The sequence below is a fragment of the Thermobia domestica genome, chromosome 9, assembly GCF_964235325.1.
Source record: "Thermobia domestica chromosome 9, izTheDome1.hap1.1, whole genome shotgun sequence".
Lineage (NCBI taxonomy): Eukaryota > Metazoa > Arthropoda > Insecta > Zygentoma > Lepismatidae > Thermobia > Thermobia domestica.
The window spans coordinates 194,195,674-194,220,110 of NC_137462.1; the positions used below are offsets into that span (position 1 = coordinate 194,195,674).

The following is a 24,437-nucleotide window of genomic DNA, read 5'->3' on the forward strand; positions in this document are numbered from 1 at the left end:
AAATGTTGTTACACCTAAATTGTCTTGGTCAAATTGAATCTTGCTGGACACCAATATAATCCTAATAATTGTCGCAATATCATGTTATTCGCTTCTTAAGAAAATGTATAGGAAGTCATAGAGAATTTTTTTCCGCATAGATCTTAAACGATCTAAAATACACTAAGAATAATAATAATAAAAGAGAAAAAGAGATAAATAGGCATTTTGTAGACGAGAGCAAAAGTTTCTTATCTATTGTAGGAAGTTGGCTGCGAAATAAAACGGTCCATGCTTACACTCTTTGCGTTCGGCTCAAGATGTTAATATAGATAACCCACATGCAATGGACATTAACAATATTTAACCACATAGTATTCTGGTTGGGGGGGGGGGGAGGAAAAAAATTTGAGATAGCGAAGGCATGCAATCTACAGAACAAATATTGAACAGGCGTATTCCGAATTTAAGCCTCTGTGTATCAGCTGAACACAACTTTAGTTCTCTCGAGGAATACCTAAAGTTATCACATTTTCTTTTATTTGTCCTAAATACTAAATATATGTTTCAGTTTAATACAGATATTTCACTGTATTTCATTGCCTCCCGTATCTTGTAATTGAATTTGCCGCTTCGTGAAGCGACATTTGAATATATGAAGGATCTCTTTCCTCTTATTACGAAAAGGATATTTTTTTAAAATAAAGTACAATATTAACATTTCAACAAAATGCTAAAAAGTAGAAAATAATGAAGTACTAAAAGCAGAAAATAATAAAACAGAAGCAGCAAATAATATTAATAAAGCGCCTAAAAGCAGAAAATATTAATAAAACACTTAATAGCAGAAAATATTAATAAAACACTTAATAGCAGAAAATAATAATAAAGCATTTAAAAGCAGAAAGTAATATTAATAAAACACTTAAAAACAGAAAATATTAACATCAATAAAGCACGTAAAATCAGAAAAGAATTCATGAAGATTATCTATTTAAAAAATGACTGTGCAAACCCAAACAAATTAGTGGCTAATATAAGATTAGTTTGGATGGTAATTTTATTAGGCATTAATGTGTTTAACTTGGCACATACTTCAAGAATTTTTATAGATAATAGTAATGAGTTATTTTGTGTTTTTAAATGATTTATTATTTTCTGCTTTTAGCATTTCATTATTTTCTGCATTTTAGTGCTTCTGTTCTGTTTTAGTGCTGAAGTCGGTTAATATTGTTTTTTCAAAAAAAACTATTTTTTTTTGTTTTTAGTGCGTTTTTGAAGTCGCTTATTTTTTCCACTTTTTTGTTACCCCGGTATTTTATTTTACATACCTAAACTAAAAGTAGGACACTAACTTCCTATAAAGTGGGTCAGCTTACGAAACGTGTGACATATATATATATATATATATATATATATATATATATATATATATATATATATATATATATATATATATATATATATATATATAGCACGTATGTTATGTTTGTTGTGCAGTATCTCATGTGTGTATTACGTGTCTTTTAAATTAAATTAAAATATATTTTAAAATAATAGTAAAATGAAAAATATAACTACACCTCAAGCTATTGAGGATCAATAAAGATACAAATAAAAGAGAGAAAGCTCGAAACAAAAGTAGAGATTCTATCGAAATTATCTGGAGCAGTAACGACTACCTTAAGTCGTTAAGCAAACGCTGGCAGGGGTGAGTGGAGAGTCTATATATAAGTGGGTGTACGCGTTACGAAATTATACGTGAACACGATATTAACACTGGCATCTGTTGATGAGTTTTATAATCTAACTCCAGAGGCTCTAATTATATCCTGATCAAATTTATTGGAATCTACGGAAAGGTGTATATACTCTTTGAAACTGAGAAAGAATAATCAAAATCGGTACGTCTGTGTTAAACTTATGCATGAACATGCATACAAAGAAGTCACTTGATTACGATATTAATGGTGACAGCCATTGAAGAAATTTGTAATCTAGCTCCGAAGTTTGTTAGATCTTTATAAAGTAACCACGGCCCGGCGTTGATTGATTATTACGTTTCCTCAATGAGATGCAAGTCTCTTGTTTGTTGGTAACGCCATTATAAGCCGAGGGATGTCTACACTTTGTGTCAATGTGTCGTTATTTCTGAACGATACATTCCTATTCAGCTTACCGATTAGCATAACCATTTGCCCAGAAAAAAAATTCACAACGACCTTTAATTCCTGATTTTTCACGTTACATGAAAATGTTTCTTCATCTTCGTATGTTTCGAGGATTCGTGAGAACAAACATCAAACCCTCCACCGCATTGTTTATATCTCAAAAATACCTACAAGGACAGGCTTTCTTTGGGCGGGAGTTTCATTTCATTCACACTTATGGTTCGAAAGTTTTGACGTTCCGAAGTTCGGTTTGCGTGATTTTACGGACACTCTGTAGCTCCGAAGGCACTAAATCACAAGAAAAGACAAAATTTTAAACAAAGAAGACAAGTATATTAAAATACACATAATAAAATAAGATAAATATAATTAAATAATACAACAATGAAAATCGGCTGTATTTTCGTTGAATTTTATGTATGACTACACACACAATTATTATATCAATACTGTCAACATTGGGAAGTTTAATGGTCCAGTTCCCAAGACTATTGTTTGATTCTCATGAGGTTTAAATGAGACAACATTTTTTCCAATAAATATAAGCTCCAGCAAAAATTATATTAAAATGCTGTACTGTAATTGAATTTACATATCTGTACAGCATTTCAGAACTTTAGTTGGTGTGAAATTACGTGAAATTTTAAGTTCCAAGATTTGACTTTAATAAACAGAAAATTTCAGAGCTCTGTATTAGTATGGAAGTGACTGAAATGTAAGATGTAAGATTTGACTTTAATAAACAGAAAATTTCAGAGCTCTAGTTAATATGGAAGTAACTTAAATTTAAGTTGCAAGATTTGACTCTAACGAACAGAAAAGTTATTTATTGAAAGCATTGCAGAAATCACATCGCCGGTTTATTTCAAGTGACATAACTCAAAAACAGCCTTTATTGATTTATGGGCAGAAAATGAAAACTAATCTTGATGTCTATCTCTGGTTAAAAAAAAAAAAAATCACAGATGTGCTTCCAAAACTAGGCGTTTAGAAATCACTTGTGCCGTTCTTACGTTAATGTTGAGTTGATTTTGAGTTTAACGTCCCTTTTCAACAGCAAGACTATATGAGACGTGGACCTACTGATTAACGTGAAATCCAAACCACATGAGCTTCCGCCGGGAATCGAACCCGGGTCTCCCGCGCCAAAGACGCGTACGCTAACCGCCTAGTCACGGAGGAGCTCGTTCTTACGTTGTATTTATTTCAATGCGTTTCAAAACTTTCAAACGCTTCTCCTGAAAAGTTAGTGATTTCTTTGTTATGTTACTCTTGAAATAAACAGGCGACGTTATTTATTTATAAGGAATAAAAAGTTTTTTTTTCTTTTAGATAATCATTTCTATAATATTTGCTTTGTAGATAATTATTTTAGTAGTTTTTTAAAAAAAAAAAACGTAACAATTTCGCATTTTATTGAAATAAAAAGACATTACATGGTTTTAAACTATGGTTTATTGTAATACAATAATATTTAACATAATTTTACCTGATCGTAAAAAAATGAGGAAAACACAGGGATTTATAAAAGATTGGATTAGCGAACGATATTTGAAGGGGGAAGAAAGTAAAAACCGGAAACAATGTATCGAATGTTGCGGATAAAGTGGGGGCGCCTGGTTACCATCTATTGAATGGTAATAGCTGGTAATGGATGCTGTGATTTATATCCACAGTGGAATATGAGAGGATTCATTAAATCCCCATCGAAATATTAAAACTTTTTTTTTTCAGTCTTTCTTTCTTCCAACTCTCAACAGTTACAAATTACTCTATGATTAAAATGTACGCTTATGAAACTTCGAAGCCTAAAGTGTACAGCAGAGAGCGCGAGGGAAAATTGCAATGAATTTATAGCGAGGATAGGGAAAGGGGCTTAATTCAATATAACTCTAGGGCTTGCAAACATATTTTTGCGAAGAAAATAACAGGAAAAGTTATTGTGCTTGCATTATGTTGATTATGCTATATTATAGAGAATTACGTTAATTATTTCATCTTGGTTTTCCAATACTGTAAACATAAATGTAGGAAAATTACTATCCGTTCATAAATTTTCCATGAAACTTACAGATGACTCCATTAGTTTGTTGAAGAGTTCAGCGGTAACTATAATTATTGATCAAGATCATGTAGTTATACCTTCTTGATAACCAAGATACTTTTTTTTTGTTTGTTTGTTTGTTTTATGGCGCTGCAGAGCATGACATTTGTAGTGACCCATAATTATAGTATGTTATCATTGCTAGAGGAATGTAAAAGCCTAATTGTAGAGCACTCCCGGGTGCACAACACCATGTCTTTCGAGTTTTCTTTCTACCCTTTTCATTTGATCGATTCTTTTAAATTATTATTCTTTTTTTTTCTTATTTATTATCCTCCTCTTTTAGTCGGTAGAATGTGTATTCTCGTATCAATAAAAAAAAGGAAAAAAAAGAAAAACATTAATCTTCAATGTTAGAAATAACGTTCATATTATTAAATGTTGTAAGCCTTAAAATTTACATTGTATTGCTTTTATCCTAAGTTACACCAAACAAGAATGCCATTGCATCTGCTACGGACGGCAAAAGCTTAATTTCTTTTTTAAACCAAACACTTAATTCATGCTTTCCAAACACTCTACTCGTTAATCAAATACGGTAAGTACCTTTTGATGTATGGGTTTTGTTTCTAGATATAAAATATGTCCTTAACGCAACATGAAGATTACGAATTTGATTTAATTTAAGTTAAGGATCTCTTTCAGGAGTGAGACTGCATGAGACGTGGACCTACAGCTTAATGTGGGATCGAACCCCATGAGCTCCCATCAGGAATCGAACCCGAGTCTCTCCACGTCAGAGGCGCATACGCTAATCGCTTAGCCACGAGGTACCTCACGGAGATTATGAAGAACAAAACTTATAATTAACGTGAGTTGTGAACTATGTCCACGGGCTTAAATCCGGTGCCGTTTGCAGGTGCACAGACAATTATGCAAGATAATTCCTCACCTGTAGTCCGTTCCCCACCAACATATCTCGCCTTCAAGAGAGAATTATCAAACCCCGACACTGGTCCTGGTTGTCTTAGATTCTGGTTTCAGTTTAGATAGAGATCCATTGAATGATGCGTGCCATTATTTCTTAACTTGTGAAGGCTATTGCACTATGCTAATGATGAGCGTCTCTCAGTTTAAAAAATTCAATATTTCAGTTTTACGTCCCAGTGTTAAGCCATGTGGGCCAAAGAAGACAGTGATGTTGATAGTGAATGAAATTGTGGAATGAAGATAGTGGATGGAAATGGGAGAACCCCGAGAAATATATGAGGGACGCAATTTTTAGTTGAAAATGGTAAATTCAAACTGAAGGATGTTACATTTTGGAGTAGAGAAACTTACATTTGAGGGGGGGGGGGAAGAATAGTAAATTTGGGGAAGGTTTCGTCCAAGCCTTTCTGAGAAAAGCTTTACTCCTGATAACAACGATCCTCGTTTGGCAGTTTGGCACACAATATGCTTCAAAGGAAGCTTTTTTCCTGTGATGTTGGGATCCGGCTTTCTTGAGTCATATATTTACTTGGAGACAAGGGATGCTTATTTTTTTTCTTCATAAAGATCTAGAAAAAGCGAAGGGGAAACGTTTCATCTTTTCCATTTTTTTTTTCTGACTATGTAAGGGGACAGAAGAAAAGAGTGAATGTGCGTAATCTAGAATCCAAAACTCACGTCACGAGTTAGTGTTCGCTGTCAGAGAGAGGAGGAGCAGTTTGGATACATGGTTTTATACGTGCTCAGTGTGTAAGTCTCTAGGTTATGAGAACTCTTGTAACGGGGCCGGTCAATCCTCTTACACGCCTTGTCCTGATCTCGGAGATGGTAGTAATCCTTCTTCCGACTCTTCACCATCATCACCCTTTGCCCCGCTAACGTTATCACAGCACCCACCACCAACTGTCCCACTTTTTTATTCTTCTTTTCACTTTTATTTTTTAGAAGAAAAAACAAGAGGTTGTATTTCCCCCCTGTTTTTACTCTACACTCTTTCTCCAAAAGCCAAAGTTCTGCTGGCTTAAGTGTTTCTCGCTCGTGTCTGGTGCCGTTTATAGTTTCTTCCCTTATTATTTTTTTTTTTTTTTATTTTTTCTTCATTGTGACAACTATGAGAGCTTCATGAGGAAAAAGAAAATATTATTTCTTTTTCGTTACACGGTGCAAAGAAAAGATGTGTTACTGAAAAAGAAATGGTAAAGTTTATCTTTATTGCCTGTGAGGCAGTTGAACCGTCCGACTACTTGTATCTTTAAATGTAAGGCCTAATTTTTCAATTTTTGTACAGTTTTCTTTAGAAACAAATCGCAACAAGACCTATCTTTGATTTTCTTTTTATTGTGATGGCTATAAGGAACTTCAAGAAAATAATGTTATTTTTTCTTCGTTCTGTGCTGCAAAGGAAATATTTTCCACTAAAAAAAGAAAAAAAACTGGTAAGCAGTTGGACGGTTAAACTGCTTCACAGGCAGTAAAGATAAACCTTACCAGTTATTTCTAGTAGCACATGCTTCCTTTGCAGCATATATCGAGAAAAAATAAAATTTTCTTCGTGAAGTTTCTCATAGCCATCACAATAATATATCAAATAACCTTGTTACGATTTGTTTCTAAAGAAAACTGTGCAAAAATTGAAAAATTAGCCTTGGTATTTGGAGATAAGCAGTTAAACGGTTAAACTGCTTCACAGGCGGTAAAGATAAACCTTATCTCCAAATATCAAGATTATTTTTTCATTTTTTGTCCAGTTTTCTTTAAAAACAAATCGCAATAAGTCTCTATCTTTGATTTAGTTTTTATTGTGATGGCCATGAGAAACTTCAGGAAGAAAATGTTATTTTTTTTTGTCTTGTTATATGCTACAAAGAAAGTATGTGCTACTAGGAAACGGGTAAGGTTTATTTTTACTACCTATAAAGCAGTTTAACCGTCCGACTGCTTATCTCCAAATATAAACCTTAATTTTTCAATTGTTATACAGTTTCCTTTAGAGACAACACACCCATCTTTTTACGTGGAAGATTTTGTGTTTTTCTCAAGAATATAGTTCCTTCGAGGACTCATCGTTAACCCGAATACTTGCTGTGCGTGTAGTCTTTGGTTCAAACCCTGCTGAGGTCTAAAAATCTGAAGAAAAGGTCTGGATTGCACCCTTTATAGTAGATCATGTCTTTCGTAATCTCGTTCCATCACTAGTATAGTTAGTTGTCAACTAACAACCAACTTTGGTTACGGTCATACGACGACTTGATTGTAAGTCGGCCGGGGGGGGGGGGGTTGATAGCCTACTGTTTTGATTAATGATCGATCGACAATATAGGTTGCGGATGCACTAGATTAGAATTCGTACGAAATTTGTGGTGGTCGTACAAACTCTCACGAATTGTTTATATTTCTATAATAGTTCAGACATCTAACCTTTACACAACTGGTCACAAGTTAACGACTAACTGTAGTTATAACTAAGATTTACTGTAAAAGGTCATAGAAGGTGAAGTTTTGTGTGTGTGTGTGTAATAGAAACACTTATTATTGAGGAAAAAATGTTTGGCAACACTTTGGATAAATAATAATAAAGCTCAATGAAGTGTTACACGGACAGTAACATAGGATATTGATAAAAAGAAGTAAATTTTCTGAAGACTACTGTACGATAAAATTTGAGCTACTCTTTTGTTTAAGCTTATTTACCTTCGTTGTATAAAGCTGTTGGTTTGCCTCATCTTATCCTTGTATATCCAACTTCCTTCGAAGATGAGTGACGTCAGTTATAATGGATAGAAGAAGTAATACACCTCACTTGGGGTCAGGCTCTAAGCTATGGGAAGCGAATATATGTGAGTGGAACGTTGTACTGACATTGATATATGGGTGTAGAGTTAATAAAGAGGCTAAACATTAGCAAAGCGGTCGCTAGCTGTAAAGAAGAGTGATAGCCCGTATGACACGTTAGTAACCAACCGAAGGATGGATTACTGTTTGATATAGGTGTTTCTGAATCAAAATGAGGAAGGGATCTATTTATCTACAATATAATGAACCCATTAAGAATGTGTTCTAGGTTTGACTTCTTGTGTATCCGGATCCGTATTGGATAGTCATACGTATTAACTATTGTACAGTCACTTCATTGTAGATTGAGACACTTACTTACATACATTACATACGATATTAGAATTATTACTTTACAACTCTATCTTCTTCCTCTTTCTTTGCCTTGTAATATATCTGTTATAGACTTACCTTTCACAGTATTTTCGTAAACCACTTCCTGAAAAACTATTACTCAATGGTAGTGTGTTTACCTCTGGTTCAAGGGGTTCTTGCTTCGATCTTAGGGCAACCTCGTATCCGTGTTTTTTTTTTTTTTTAAGGGTTTCTTCCCTGTCCTCACAAATTCACATTCTACCAGTTCATAATAATTATTATAATTAATCACCTGTCCCCTTTTCACCTTTTTGGCATATAAACATTGGACGTTAAAGTAGATACTTCATCTCATTTTTCACTTTTAAACAGCACTTTTATAACTTATTATTACTCCCTTTTGAATTACCATCATTGGATTTTTTCTTTCCATTGCTTTGTTTAATACTTTGCTTTTTTTCGTTTCATCATGTTTCTCTATTCTTCTTCATACTCACATTAAAATCTCATTGTTTTCTTTAGCTGTGCTCCTATTTTGTGCATTATTTCACATGAAGTATTTAATAAAAGTCTCTTTCTTTACTTCTCTGCACAGCTATACACAGTGGCGTATTTAGGATTTTCTTTCGGGGGGCTATGCACAACATTGAGAAGCAGGGGCAATTGCCCACCTGAGTTTGAGAATTAAATATATTTTAATTTATGCATAAATTGAAGTTTTAATGGCAAGAATTGCAGACTGGTGAATCTTATGTGATATGATACAAAAATTTAGCAGTGAATCTAACCTTTTATTCTATTCACAGAAGAAAAAGGAAGCATTATCTTCGCTTACCTAATTTGCTGGGCTACTTATTCCACCACCTTTCTTTATAACTAAACGATGTAAATATTTCTTTACTATAACAACTAAAGTCCCGTTATGTTGATGTCCGCGCAAGTTGGTGTGGAACACCGGTTTTGCTTATCAGCTCCTCTTAGTTTTGGTGTTATTGATGACGGCCGACTTGAATCACAATTAACAACGGTTGAAAGTGTGATACGAGAAACGAAAGAAAGTAACAACTAAGGAAAAAGAAACAAAGAGTAGAGTGGACGAAAGAAAGAAAAAATAACGCAGTTCTTACATGGAATGAAATTTGACAAATACAGTATTATTTCTGAACAAAGATCTTAAGAAAATGGAAAGTCAATGAAATTCTTATAAATGGTAAGAAGGATTATTGTTTATGTGGGATGCGAAAAACTAACAAATTTATATCAGGGGGAGCTTGAGCCAGATAACCTCCCTAAATACACCATTGTCTATACCCAAAATGCATATTTGTACATTGAGGTTAATGAGCCCGAACCAGCTCCGTTACTTGAATATTTCTTTCGGGAGCAAGCACTAATAGTTGGACCATCTAGAAAATATGAAATTAGACCCCCTAAAACAACATGACAATTTTGCTCCAAACCTATAATTTAAAAACTTACGTTAATAAACATTTTCATTGCTTCTAGGGCCCTAGTTGACGTTTTACTTAAGTAGAGCCTAAGTTACATTTATGTTTTATCTTAAGGAAACATGTTTCCTCAGATTATGGGGAAGCAGCAACATCTTAAATTATTTTTTAGTTCTATTAGAAATGATATTGTGGGCCCTCATTCCATGCTCCAAAAGTTAAATTGAGAGAACAATATCTAACACAGCTCAGAGACTTAAGAAATATATGTTATTTCTGGGGGCCTTAATACAGTAGTAGACAATTGACTGTAATTTGCCCAGATCATGTTTTCGTTTAATTTAAGAGATTATTTTATTTATTTGTTTGCTATTGTGATTTAGTGAACCGATTCCATGCTTCATTTACAAATTCATGTTCGTATCGTATCATATGGAGTAATAAAGTTTTGTGTTGAGGTGAACCCCCTAGAGAGGCAGACAGCTTACTGACCCACCAGTCCAGCCCTACCTTACTAGATCGTACCTTTCCTGACCGCAAGCCTGATGAAATTAATTAACGCAAGATCACGCTTGGAACGAAAAAAAATGAAATCTTTGAGTTTTACGTCCCACGGTTATGCCGGTTAGGCTAAAGGAGACGGTGATGATGAGTAATGAATGAACTGGTGGAATGAAGAAAGTGGGAGGGAACGGGAGAACCCCGAGGAAACCCACGCACACAGTCCGGGGGCTGGGATCGAACCCGGGACCCCAAGCACCGGAGGTGAATGCTCTTCCACTGAGCCACCGCGGCCCCCCACGCTTGGAACGAGTCTCGTTGAGATAAACAAGTGAGAGTTTTAGGTAACGTGAGCTTCTTTGGAATTAGTGATCTAGAACATGAGCGCATTGAGAATAGTGAGCGCGAAAATAAGCGAGTGTGAGCCCTATGAGGATAGTGAGCAGAGCATGAACTAGTGTGAGCCTCACAAGGATAGTGAACTAAAGCATGAGCGCATTGAGAATAGTAAGCGCGAAAACAAGCGAGTGTGACTCCTACTGATAGTAGTGAGCTAGAGCTTAACACATTGAAAATAGTGATCGCGAACATGAGCGCGTGAGAACCCCACTGAGTATAGTGAACTAAAGCATGAGCAAATGTGAGCCTCATGGGGATAGTGAGCTAGAACATCAGAGCATTGAAAATAGTGAGCGCGAACATAAGCAAATGTGAACATATTCAACTAGAACATGAGCGAGTAAGAGTCCCATTGATCGTAATAAACCTGAGCTCGAGCAAGCTTCAGTTCCAGAACGGTCATCTCTGGTCTAAATATGACATAAGCTTAACATTCTGTGCGTTCCTATTTGCTAATCTGAAAGAAGAGATTACACGTTAAAAAGTTAAAAGAGAAGAAGACGCTTCTCTTGCAGCTATACATCACTGAAGTTTTATTAACTCGAATATCGTTAGTGCGGCTTCCGAGGTCCGGTCGTGAAAAAGAACCCGAGGCAGGAGTGGAGGGGAACAAAATTCATTTCCTCTCTCTTTCCCCATGTGTGTTGGTGAGGGGGTTGAGGTTGGTCGCTTCTCCAGTTAATTTGTTCATTAACAGCTCGGAAAATAACTAACTACTCATATAAAACGCTTCCCTATCTTGTCTTGACTCTACCCTCTTGGAGTTGATAATAAGAATGGTTTAAAGCTTCAGTTAGCAATAAAAAAAAGAAAGCTAAACAACGAAGGGAAGAGAACATCGTTTCTCTTCTCTGTGTTATTTCATCCCTGATGATGTTTTCTCATTCCGTACGCTCTTTCTGGGTGTTTAATTGCCATGTCACACATTTCACATCAAATCATCACGCTTTTCCTCCCCTCCTCCTTCCTAGCCTTTTACACATTCCTCAGTTCCTTACCTCCTATCTATCTATCCATCTTTCCCCTATCTTATGGCCTTCTGAAAATGTCATAGAAGCCTAGTAACAAAGGAAGCTCTCCCTTAAAGAGAACTCTTGTAGGTAGATTACACGAATCCATTCCGTTGTTATTAAATTGTTCGAAGCTCAACCGAATACAGTAATGGCCAGTGAATACCTGTGATTAATGCCATATAGGCGAGAGCAAAACAAAGTAAGTATTTTGTTTTCGTAATGGGGGAGAATAGTAGAGATGGAAAGGGAAATTAAGTTACATGATGACAAAGCAAAATATCCTAGTTGATCAACTATAGCTGAAGCTTTACTTTATTATTATTAAAAAAAAAAAAAGTCTTTTGATGAGACCCTATAGCGCAATCGAAGTGTCTTTTTGTAGTGCGTCGTGTAAAATTTACACAGTATGTTTAGATACAAAAAGTTCTGAATCCTCACATAATATAAAGCAACACCGTGGGTGCACAAATGTGTCATTCGGACTTACAAAGAACCAAAATTGGTCGAAAGTTTATAAATAGAGGACCATAAGTCAAGAATGAAATGCCAGATAAAAACGATGTTATTTTGTGCATAGATTACATTAATGTACAAGCGTAAGTCATAAGTTTTGCAATATTTCAATAACTTAAATAGGAGGCGCACGTGTATATGCCATGACCGATCTAAGTGGAAGGTCAAACTGGCCCAAGAAGTAGTGTGGTAAGCGGACTGTTTAACACAAATAGTGCCACTCCGTCAATATCTTCAGTCAGTTTTTAGTGGCAGTGACGACGAGTGCTTAACAACGTCTGATACGTCAACTGTTAGTGTATAAATTTGAACTCGCTCGGGCGTAACGCCGCGGCAGCAACCCGAAACATTTGTGATGCAAAAGTGAAAAGCACAATGAACCACAGCACGGCAACTCATTGGTTTCATTAATTTCGTATAGGTTGTAAAAATATCGAAAATCATCTATGGCACTGGGTGATACGACACGCTATTGTGGAAACTCTATCCACCAACACATGGCAAGGGCGCCCATCAGGGGGGTAAGGTGGGGCGCTCTCCCCCCCAAGAGGAAATTGTACTTGGGAATATCGAAAACCCAATAGAATTTTTACATTAGTTACATCAAAATTTGAAACTATATTTGAAACGTTGCCCCCCTTGGAAACCATAACATGGGCGCACTTGGCACATGGCGATTATCAAACCAACTCGACATGATCCAGTCGACTGTAGTGAGCAAGGATCTTATAAAATAGAGGATCTGGCCTTACAACAAAATCTTGAAGCCATACGTCACAGTTTCGCCACCCCTACTCTGCCCATTCTGCCCAATAGGATCGCAATGTTTTGAGCCAACAATCATGGCGGAAACGAAAGTAGCCAATCAGACGATGGCGGAAACGAGAGTAGCCAATCAGACGTGCCGATGCTCGGTTGTTTTCTGGCTTCATCGATATAATAGGATGGCGATACATGTGGGCAGATCCTCTATTTATAACATCCTTGGTAGTGCGTCTCCTTCATGAACTTGGGAAGATCATCAGGATCTGCCTCATTGTGAAAGCCCACTTCAGGCCCAGAAGAGATTGTATGTATACCGGACAACTGTAAAATGCACGTGATGTGCGTTTCTTGAAACAGATGTCACATACGACGAAAAGTGGCTATTTTTCCAAGATTGGAGTATTCAAAAGAACAGCGGTTAAGCAAGCACCAACTTCCAGAACCGGTTGTCAACTATTGATATACCACATTGACTTGATCCCTAGTCTTTCGTGCAAGCGCTGCTATCGGCTGAAGGAATTCCACTCGCTTTCTCTCGCTTAGCAACAGCTGAACCCTTATTGGCTCAACACGTGGGTGTGTGAGGGGGTGAGCTTTAGTTCGCATTTTCGCCACGGCTCAAGACATTTTGGCAGCACAATAGAGTCGTTTCGAGCGTTAAGTCATGTTCTGTGCGTGTTGGAACTACGAGATGATGATTTACTTATAGTTCGTTCCTAACAGCCGTAGTATCAATGCTGACCTTTGTTCCACAAACAGTTGAAGCGAATGTATGCTGCACTACGCCCAAAATATCCTGCATGGGCGAATCAAAATCTCCCCCTGTCATGCTGCAACGCAAAACCAAACGCAGCTTAAAAAACGCAACGAAAACGCAGGAACGACGCCAGCTTTCTTACAGGCGGTTACGGAAGAGAGAGAATTTGTGGAGGGTAACATTGTTTTCTACACCGAAGGATAGTTCAATATTAGTTGACCTATATAACAGATCATAACTGGAAAGCAGTATGGGACGACAGACATAGCCTCACAGGGAGAGCTCGACCTCTTACCCCCTCGAACGTCGTCACTGCAGTGCAGGTTGCATAGAAGCTAGGAAAGGTAAAATGCAATATGGCTAGTTACGATTACAATCTCCGTTACTCATGAAGATGTTAACGAATAGACTGTATTAATGAACTTGGTCGAGGAAGTCGTTTTAGTTGTCTATTAAAAAAAACAATAAAACAGAATGTAAAATTTAGCTTTCGTTAAAGATTTGTCGTGTAGAGTAACTGACAGACGTACGAAATCTCACTATGTGATCCTAATTTTAAAAAAGGACACAATTTACCTTAAATTGGTTATATTGTTGTACGAGCTAACAAGTTTTTTTTTTATATATATATATATACCGTGCTTTTATGGATTAGAATGAGTCGGAGACGTATCTATCTCAACTATTTGTTTTGGCCCTATATACGTGTATAATCGCTATTTACGTATTCAGCAACAATTTTTACCTGATATTTTCAGAAGACAAAATTTCCCTTTCAGGCTGCACGTTTATGCTTAGGAATCGTAAGTTTTTATAATGTTCGCCTTTAAAAATCAACTACAATACACATTATCCCTTTTTTATGTTGAATAATGCGAAAACAAGTTTTACAGTTTTTTTTGTTTGTTTGTTTGTTTGTTGAGACTTTGCAACACTGAGAAACCTTTTGATTCCCTCCTTTCTTTTCTCTCTCTCTCGTTCTTTTTGGACAGGTTGTTGAATACCAGCAACTAATATGAAACCCAGCGGAAGCCACCTCTGAGGTCGACAGAGTTTAATTTCCTCTGCCAAGCGGTGACTTTTCAAGTCAGACCACCTCCTTATTTCCTTAGCCAACCCCCCCTTCTTCTGTTCTGAATCCGGTCCCCTTTTCTCTGTCCTACTCCCTACTCTACCCTATCCTTCTCTACTATCCAACTGTACGTTCTCTTTTCACTAATTTGTTTTTCGGAGAGGGCAAAGGATTAGAAGAAAATTTAGAACCTTGTAATCTCTTCACCACGACTTAGGGAAGAAAAAAAACTTCATTTATTTTCTCCGTTACAACTATGGCCTCTTTTCTGTAGTACAATTGTCAGCAAGACAATGTGAAGTTTTGCTATTCTCAAATTTTTATCCTTTTAATTTAAGCTATGTATTTTGTTTCTTTCATTTAATGTATATCGTTCAACTATATACTGTAGTATAACCTTTTTTTCGTGAAGTTTTGAAGTTTTTTGTCTTCCTAACAGGGAGTTCTTAACAAAATTAAATTTCCGTAACGTTGTTATCTGCACACAACTTGACATTTAAAGCCCATACGCACAAATCTTTTCTCTTCTCTCTTTATATATGTACAGTCCTGTTAAAAAAAAAAAAAAAAAAAACTGGCTACCATTTTTCTTGAGAAAGATCTTTATTCTTATCTAGAGATTAAATAAAACAAGCATGGGCCTTCTTCGGTCAATTTTATTTCAACTCAAAGAGTTACAATTTCCTACATTAAGTTGCGAAAGTATGGCATTTTTTTTTTTAAAAGGTGTAGATGTCCGGTTCTTTTGTTTCTTTTTTCTCGAAAAAAAAAAACTACAGTTAATGAAAAAAAACTAATTCCTTCTCGCGGAACTACTTTCAGTTTGAGTTTTGCGTTCTTATGGAATACCAAGTCTATGAAGGACAGTTATGTTCATGGATCCCGAAACACAACCGGGGCTTTAATTCGATGGGTCCACTGAACATTAGCCACGACCCACTATCACCATATATGTCCTGTTCCCTTCCACACCTTCTCTTCCCGCCTCGCCCCAAGAGAGCTGGATGAACAACTTTAAAAAATTACTGATCAACAATAAATGGTCTACATTTGAAATTAAATTCTGATCCTAGATTAACGTACAGTAAGGAGTCTGTATGTAAACTGCTAGAGAGACTTAAATCACATAACAACACGCTGTAGGTATAGTATGTACGAAATTTGTAGACTACTGTCGGATTAGGTAGAGGAAATCTTTTTTTTTTTTTTTTTTTTTGATCCTGTAATTTCTTTCAGTATGAAACAAAAATGGCTCTTGTAGAAAATACATAATGTACAAATTCAGTTTAGTGGGGGCGGTACATTTTCTTTTATAACTGGGCGAAAAAGAAAGTAAATAAGGAACAGCTATGGACAGCTACATTATATAAACACAGTATAAGAAAATGTTTCCAAAGTAACCGACTATTGAGGCATTTTTGATTGTGTGTGTGTGTGTGTGTGTGTTTAACTGCGCGCGCGCGAAAGAGAGAGAGAGAGAGAGAGCGGAAAATGAATGAAAACAGAGAAAAAGTAGTAAGTAAATGCTTAAAATAGGTCCAGAGTGTGGGAATGAGAAAGTTAAAAAAATCTTTACTACAGTCCTGTCTGCTTTGCTTTCCTCTCTCTCTCTCTCTCTCTCTACTCTTAGCCTTGTTTAAAAACCCTACCTTGTTATTTTTCTGGAAGGAATCGTGTACAACCCTCAAGAGAACCTTCCATTTTCATAAGTCTACCTCTTCTTGAGAGCCGAACAGAATGATCGAGAAGGGAGGGTCGACTCCTTATTTTCTAGAAAAAATAGAACTTCACAAAAATCTTCTAGATAGGATATATATATATATATAGTGTAAATGCTGCAAGAAAATACTATTTATTTCTTACTTCCGCTTCTTTTATGTGTAAGGGACGCTTTATGAGAATCAAAGTTCGTTCCCTCCCTAGCTATATTAAATCAGACTTCTTATTGCTTTGCTAGCTGGCTCGCCTGGCTAAGAAATCGAAACGTTGTGTTTATTTTATTCGTATACCTGGTAGTCAAACAGAAGTTCGAGGTCATATTTGAGAGTGTATTTTTTTTCAGCCTTTAGGGAATACAGTAGTAGTAGTAGTGTAATATATGAAAGAAGGGAGAGAAATGGAGGATTAAAAAAAAAAAAAAAAAAACTTCCAAATCTGTTACTGTTACTTTCACTAAACTGTATAATTTATGGGCTCTTACTTTTCGCCAATGACAGGAAAGTTGTTAGCGAATGGGAGAATTTTTTTTTTTTTTTTTTTTTTTTTTAATAAGCTAACAATCCGCTCCATCGTTTCTCACTTAAGGAAAATAGAAAACGAACTAAATGTATCCTTGTATCTCTATAACCTCTAACGCAACTATATTTTGTATATGTGCAACAATATTTTGGCCTAGTCTCATTGTAGAGGGAGAGAAAAAAAAGTTAATCATAATAACTCACCTGATAAATTTGAATACTTATATGGTGTTGTACTAAATAAATATATATATTATAATATTGTATGCAGTGTGCGAATTACCGGTGAGAACGAAGGGGATTTTTCCCCAAGGGCACAGATTTCCCTGTAAATTTGGGGGGAACATTCAGATGCAGTTAGCATACATGAATCTTTTAAGATAAATTGCAGTCAAATTTTGTCAAATATGTTATATTCATGGATACAATGTGGGAGGCCCCACATGAGCTCCCCCGGCCCCCAAGATCTACACCCTTGATTTCCCTTTCAATTTCATTTTGATCCCCCAAAAATACTAATTGAAGCACCCCTACCGAGGTATTTGTTTCTCCCCAAAGCATGTTTAGTGATAAGATTGAGAATGTTGTCAAATTCCATTGAGTTTGACCTTCCATGTTGTTTTAAATCTCTTAGCTGTGTTTAGAAATGAAAGATATAAACTATTCACCTTTTGGCTTTTACTCATACCTCAATATACACATTCACACATGCATTTTTCCTGTTTTCATTGTCACTCATTGTAATTATTTTATTGTATCTATAGCTGTCACTTGCTATCGTATTCTCATACCCTTCAATTCGTCGTCGGTGAATTTGTATGACAACATATATACGAAGTTATGTATGGATCTGGAAATGTAAACCCCTATATGACATTTTCAACCTTAAACTCACAGTTGGAAAGGTTAGGTGTGAATATTGCAGGCAATATGTAGTTATTGTTGCAAAGATTACCGATTTAGTATTTTTTTTTTAAATTATTGTTGTCAGATGACCATATTTGTGCATGCTGAGGGCAGAGCATTGTCTCAGTTTGAATTATTGAACCTTCATGCCATAGTGTACTGTTAGGCCTCATTTTATCCTTCTCCCCCAATATCAATAACCTAATTCGTACACTGCATGTACTGTATAGCCTAAATCGTTTCTCGCTACCTTTTATATATGCATAAATTTAGTTAATAAGTATCTAACCCCAAATACGTTATCAACACAAGAAAAAGAGTATACGGTTTTTCTACTATTTTCTCGTGTTTTTCTTTTCAAGGAATTTATATCAGTTTTCAAATTCAAATCAAGTCAGTCATCAGTAGGCCCCACTATAGCAGTAATACGTATATCTACTTCTTGTGCCACTACCAACTATGTATGTGAAACAATTTTCAGGCAATTCTTACTACACAAGAAGGAGCCATTATATAGAAAGGAAACTATTGATGGATACGCCATTAGCTCATATAGTTTAAACTCCTGTAAACCGTGTGATACCGCGACCTCTTCAAGATTGAGAGGTTAAAATCTCCAAACTCTTCATTGCTTGTTTTATTGTAGCTATTGAATTATAATACGAGTGAGGGGGAGAAATAGGAATACTTAGCATGATGCAAATGTTAATAGACGTACTAGAACTTTTCTTTTTCTTCATTAATAAGTATTATATCATAATTTGGTAGGTAGCCTATTTGTCGCAAATTGAGAATCTTGTCTATACCGCCGCCTGTAAAAGTTTGTTACCGTCTTATCTTACTAGTTACATTTTTATGTGTGTAATATTTTTTTTTACAGTATTTTCCTTTGCTTTTCGAAAATAATACAAGTGATTTTACCTAGATACTGTATCTCGGTTATTATATTATTAGTAAAAGTACAAGCCTCCATTCGGAGTAGCGGGTGTTACGGAGGTGTGCCGCGTTTAAACGATGGTTGATAGGATTAAAGTTCAGCGTTCATTTCAACACAGAAACTACGTGAGACTCGGACCTGCAGTTTGTGGATTTCGAACTATCGTAATGCGTTTAAATTTGCCCGGTTAAGAGTGAGAAGACTGACTCTTTCATTGTCCCCCACCGTCTCCCTGGAGTCTGTTCTGGATTCACCCCTGGATCTACATGTTCAAGGCTCAATTGTTATTTTAATAAACGTTGCTTTCTTCTGCAATATTTACGCAAAATATATGATGATGATAAATACCCTAATGAAATTAGATGATAAAAATTAGTACTATATAATGACACATCTTTCTGTCTAGACACGACAGTTTTTCTGTCTTCTTGTTTACTAGCTATTGTATTTTACACATGTGCAATTGTTTAAATAAAGACATTTTTTTTTAAAAAAATGCTGATTTTTATTTACCGTGTTGTTAATTTTTCTTCACAGATGGTCCTAGATTCCGACAAACCCCACGCAATGTCCAAGCAGAACAGGGCAGTTTAGTCACTCTCTCCTGTGATGTAGATAGCAATCCACCTGCCGATATTACATGGTACTTCGGAAAAAGTGCGAAAACTGCAAAGGTAAGAACATATTAAACAACACTAAGTTAAATGTGCTACAAAACGAATATCGAAATCTAATTTAAGTGTAAGAATCCGATAGAGATTTTTATTTTATAATGTTTAAATTATAAGAAATTGTATCTGTTATGTATTAACGGTTTCATAAAATAATAAACTCTGGTAGACAGGAGTACCGTGACGTGGGAGGGGGCGAGCTTGCCCGGGCGTCGAAGTAAAAGGGCACAAAATTCGGGAGGAAAAAAGAAAAGATGTATAAAATGGAAGAAAAAAGTGAGAATCAAGGGAAAGCAGTTTATTTTTGAAAATGTTCTTCCATTTCACGCCAATCATGGTAGCACTTTGAGGCTGGTCTATCGACCTCACTCATATGTACGAGGGGAAGGCACCATCGTATAATCTCGCTCCGGGCACTGATTTTCCACGGCACGACACTGGTAGGCAGTAAAAAGTGTGGCTGGTGGGCAATACTTAGTTCGTTACTAAACTTAGCGCAAAATTTAGTAACGAACCAAAGTTGTTCTTTAGAAAAATAATTAGCAAAAATCTTTGCAAACTAGTTGTAATCCGAGCAGCAAAATCATAATCAGGAACAGAAATTCAGCTCAAAACTAATATTCTCAAAACTAATGTTCTTAACTTTACGATGTGACGAAGGCCTTGGCCAAGACTTCAGAGAGATGGTAATCGTTTCCCAGTTAAAGACTCCGTAGTCACTAGTCCAGCCTATATTTTGCAAGGTAGTAAAACAAAATAGTTTATTTCCTTGCAGATAGGCTGTATTTATTTGCTTTAGGAAATATACAAATTCCACAAGCTGGGTGAAATAACTGTAGTTCAAATATGTCCACGGAAGTGTATATAATGAATTGTAAAACAACTTACATAGTTTCAACTGCAAAGCTTCTCTGTAGACAGTACACTCACTAATAACAAACAATACTCTTTAACTGGAAGGACGAGAATTAGAACCAGATACTGGTACGATTTTCTAGCCTTGTTCAGTTCTGCCCAGAAGGATGTAAAGGTTGGGTTGACTATTAGACCTTTATCACCTATCCTATAGGCAGTGGCGTATTTGCAGGAGCGAAGACCAACCAAGTCTAGGCCCAAAATGACTTGAAGAGTCTACCACACAAGGTATTGGGTACTACCGAGATACCAGGCCGTGAACCAAACGGTTGAGTTACGTATTTGGCTGTTTATTTGCAATTGTGTCCATGATACTCGTTCAATGAATAGAGCTTTCTCAGCCAAGGAATGCAGTAAGGAATATCTAGAACCCATTCTCAAGGATCGGGCGTGCGAAGCCAATCGCTGGCAAGGCACGGTTTTTAGTTTTGATCTTACGTAGTTGAATCCTTAAAACAACAAAGATTAACTTTGTATAACCAACTAGCAGCGTTCACCCCGCTTCGCTGCGGTCACCCCGGAACGCAATAAACTTTGTTACTTAGATAATTTTTACTTTTTCGCTTTCAAGTGATATGATAAAAACCATAGAAGATTGCACTAATGTTAACATTATATCGCCTGTCATTTATGTTAACCCGCCCCGCTTCGCTGCGGTCACCCCAACCCGCCCCGCTTCGCTGCGGTCATCCCGGAACGCAATAAACTTTGTTACTTAGATAATTTTTACTTTTTCGCTTTCAAGTGATTTATAGCGCCTGTCATTTATGTTAACCCGCCGAGTCACAGGGTCATGCGGGTTGCATATAAGTACGTTTATTTTTATATGATGAACTAATAACAAAGGATTTGTACGTATGGACACCTGAATGGTCAATTATCTCAAGACACTGGTAATTGAAAATTAAAGTGATATGATAAAAAACATCTAGGGTCCAAATCCTAACAACCCCCCAAAAATGAAAGAAATCGGTTCAACCGTATTAGCGTGATGAGCGGACAAAGGATTTTTTCTACGTATGAACACCTGATTGGTCAATTATCTCAAGACACTGCTAATTGAAAATTAAAGTGATATGATAAAAACCATCTAGGGTCCAAATCCTAACAACCCCCCAAAAATGAAAGAAATCGGTTCAGCCGTATTAGCGTGATGAGCGGACAAAGGATTTTGTGCGTTCTCTTTTATATATATAGATAGATTGCGTATCCCTAGCAGTACACAGCATCCAATGCATAACTCTTATTCAGAAAGGGCATTCCGATATCTAAAAGCTCTTTGATTGGAACGCACTATGAAAAAAGTGTACCAGCGGGCGGGGTAGTGTAATCAAGATTGGGTCTGCGTAATTGTAGTGTCTTTGCACATAAGTTATGTATGTTTACCCCAACTCTGGATATCGTTAATATATTTCATAATTAAAATTGTTATACATAAAAATTATGAACTTTAGCATATGAGCAAGAAAGATATATGAAAGGAAGAGGCGCTAGAAGTTTGTTTCGTCCTGTAGATGTCAACTACTAGAAGATGTTTCTTGCCATCTAACGGCTTGATGTGTAACTTATACTAACTTCGTTTCAATAGTAGACAATGAGATATGGATAGCCACCCTTAAGGTCACCATTAACCGTGAAAATGTTAACGGATTGACTTCATTAAGAGGCTTCATCCCGGCGAAATTAAAATACCGCTAATTTTACAGTAATTATGTGATATCTTCAAATCGATAAAAGATAATTGAAATGTGGAACAAGAGCGCCCTAGACAATATTATTTTGCGTGAGGTACCGCTATCACAAGTCACCTAGTGGCTTTCCGTTTTCAGCCGTTTAGAAACGCGAAAATAAATGCCGATTTTCAAAATGGCTCGAAATCGAAAGCAGATAAGTGAATCGTGATAACGGTATCTCATGTAAAACGATATTTTCTAGGGCGGTCTTGTTCCACATTTCGATTATCTATTATCTACTTGAAGATATCACATAATTACAGCAAAATTAGTGGTATTTTAATTTCGCCGGGATGAGGACTCTTAACGAACTTGGCCGAGATAATTGCTCTAGCCATGTATTGCAAGAATAAATTTTAAAAAATTCACTTTCGTACAAAAACTATCATGTGAAATAACGGACCTACATTACAATGTTATAAGGCCCATTTGCGTGACTCTCATAACAATAGTTTAGACCAGTAGCTACATGGTAGTTCAATATTGCTCATTATAGCTTTTGAAACTACATATAACGAATAAAATCTCACCGAACCAAACACCCACTATTTATTACTAATCTGCGTTACAGTTTCGGCAACATATCATTGCCTTCATCAGACACCTTTAACCCTTAACGAGTTTTCGTAACCATTTGGCTACACCTTTGTTTGATCTTGTGTATTGCGTTTGAAGAGTATCAGGTATTGTTCGTTATGATTATTTGTGTACTTACTTTCCGCGATGGTAGCAGTTATTGCCCCTGGTAACAACTCTGGTAAATTTTTCGCGGGAAGTTGTCTGTGGATATATTGTTTTGCAAACAGTGCCGGAAGCAGTGAACCGTTAAGGGTTAATCTCATTCCGTAATGCAAAATCTGTTGTTCTAATTTACGATAATAGGAAAAGTAGTTATAATTGATTTTCTTGTAAGTTTTTAACACTCCGCAATTTTTGCGAATGTTGGTATAGAATAAGGTTCCTTTATGGTAGGTATTTTCTCATTATTGCCGTAACTGTGAGGTTTGCTTTGGTCAGTTATACGTAGTTCCAAAAATACCAGAATTACTCTGTGTATGAAAAGGAGGGAGAACAATTGGAAGGACGGAAGAAGAAAGAAATGTCTAAGAAATATCGTATACGTTTCTTACGGAAGTGTTTGGAGGATAACATGATACCAAAAGGTCTGAGAGGAGTGAAAAGGGGTAAAAATGTGAAGCGCGGAGATTTCAGCAATTGACAAAGTAATATCCGATAAAGACTGAAACTGTAGGAGATAAATAATAATAGCCTAAGTGTTGTGTCGCTTAACTATTAAACACATATATAATTAGTTCTCTATAATATATATATAGTTGATAATATATTACATATATACTTTCAAGTGAAAATTTCGCTCCTTCCCGGTCTAATCCGGGGAAAAAAGAATAAAAAAAATTCCTAACGGTTTCCTTGAATAGAGCTACACAAGTAACAGGAAAAATATAGAGACTATTCAATAACTTGTGAATCAATCTTTGTTTTTGCGAAAATTAAACATAAAAAAATATAATTATCTTGGTTTTAATTCTTTAATGAGTTCCCTTAAATTCTTTACAATTTTTGTACAATTTTTATACAATATTTATATTCTTGTTCATATCAAATTATATTTTTCGACCTACTATCTTTTAGGCCGTCAGTTCATTTAGCCGAGCGGCCAATATCCATTCCGGAAGAGGACTCATTCGATCCCCGACCGAAGCAAACCTAGTATTATATTTGTCGCCAGCTTACTCGACTAGACGACTGTTAAAAAATGGGACCTGGTAGAAGACTCACTCGATCTTTTACAGGTTAAAAAAGAAATTACTCTTTCAGCTTTAATTCAGCTGTTCCTACTTAAAATTTCTTAAATAATAGAAAAAATCCGCAGCTATTCATCACTCAGATAGCTGGGTTAAAAAAATCAGAAATGTCCCCTCATTTAAGAGACAATCAAAAATGTTTATCTAAATGCCCCCTCATTCAAGAGACAATTAAAAAATTAAAATTCTAAATGCCTCCTCATTCCAAAGGCAATAACAACTCAGTGAATGCCCCCTCATTCAAGAGACAACCACAATATTCTAAAAAAAAAATCCGCAGCCGACATCATTCAGGCGACTGGGTACTAAAAAGCAAAAAAAAGAACAGCGCCTCCTCATTCCGAAAGCGGTTCCAAAAAAAAAACCTTTATCTGGTTCGCCGTATAACGACCGCCATCACCTATTAAAAAAAA

At 36.1% G+C, this 24,437-nt stretch overlaps 1 protein-coding gene across 5 annotated transcripts in view; it reads left to right on the forward strand.

Moving 5' to 3' along the window:
• LOC145660515 (irregular chiasm C-roughest protein-like) overlaps window positions 1–24,437 on the forward strand; it is a 745,900-nt gene that overhangs the window by 696,085 nt on the left and 25,378 nt on the right. For all 5 annotated transcript variants that reach the window (XM_081725676.1, XM_081725677.1, XM_081725678.1 and 2 more), the window contains one exon: window positions 19,417–19,553. In XM_081725676.1, the coding sequence (XP_081581802.1) occupies window positions 19,417–19,553 (137 nt within the window). The remainder of the gene's footprint in view (window positions 1–19,416; window positions 19,554–24,437) is intronic.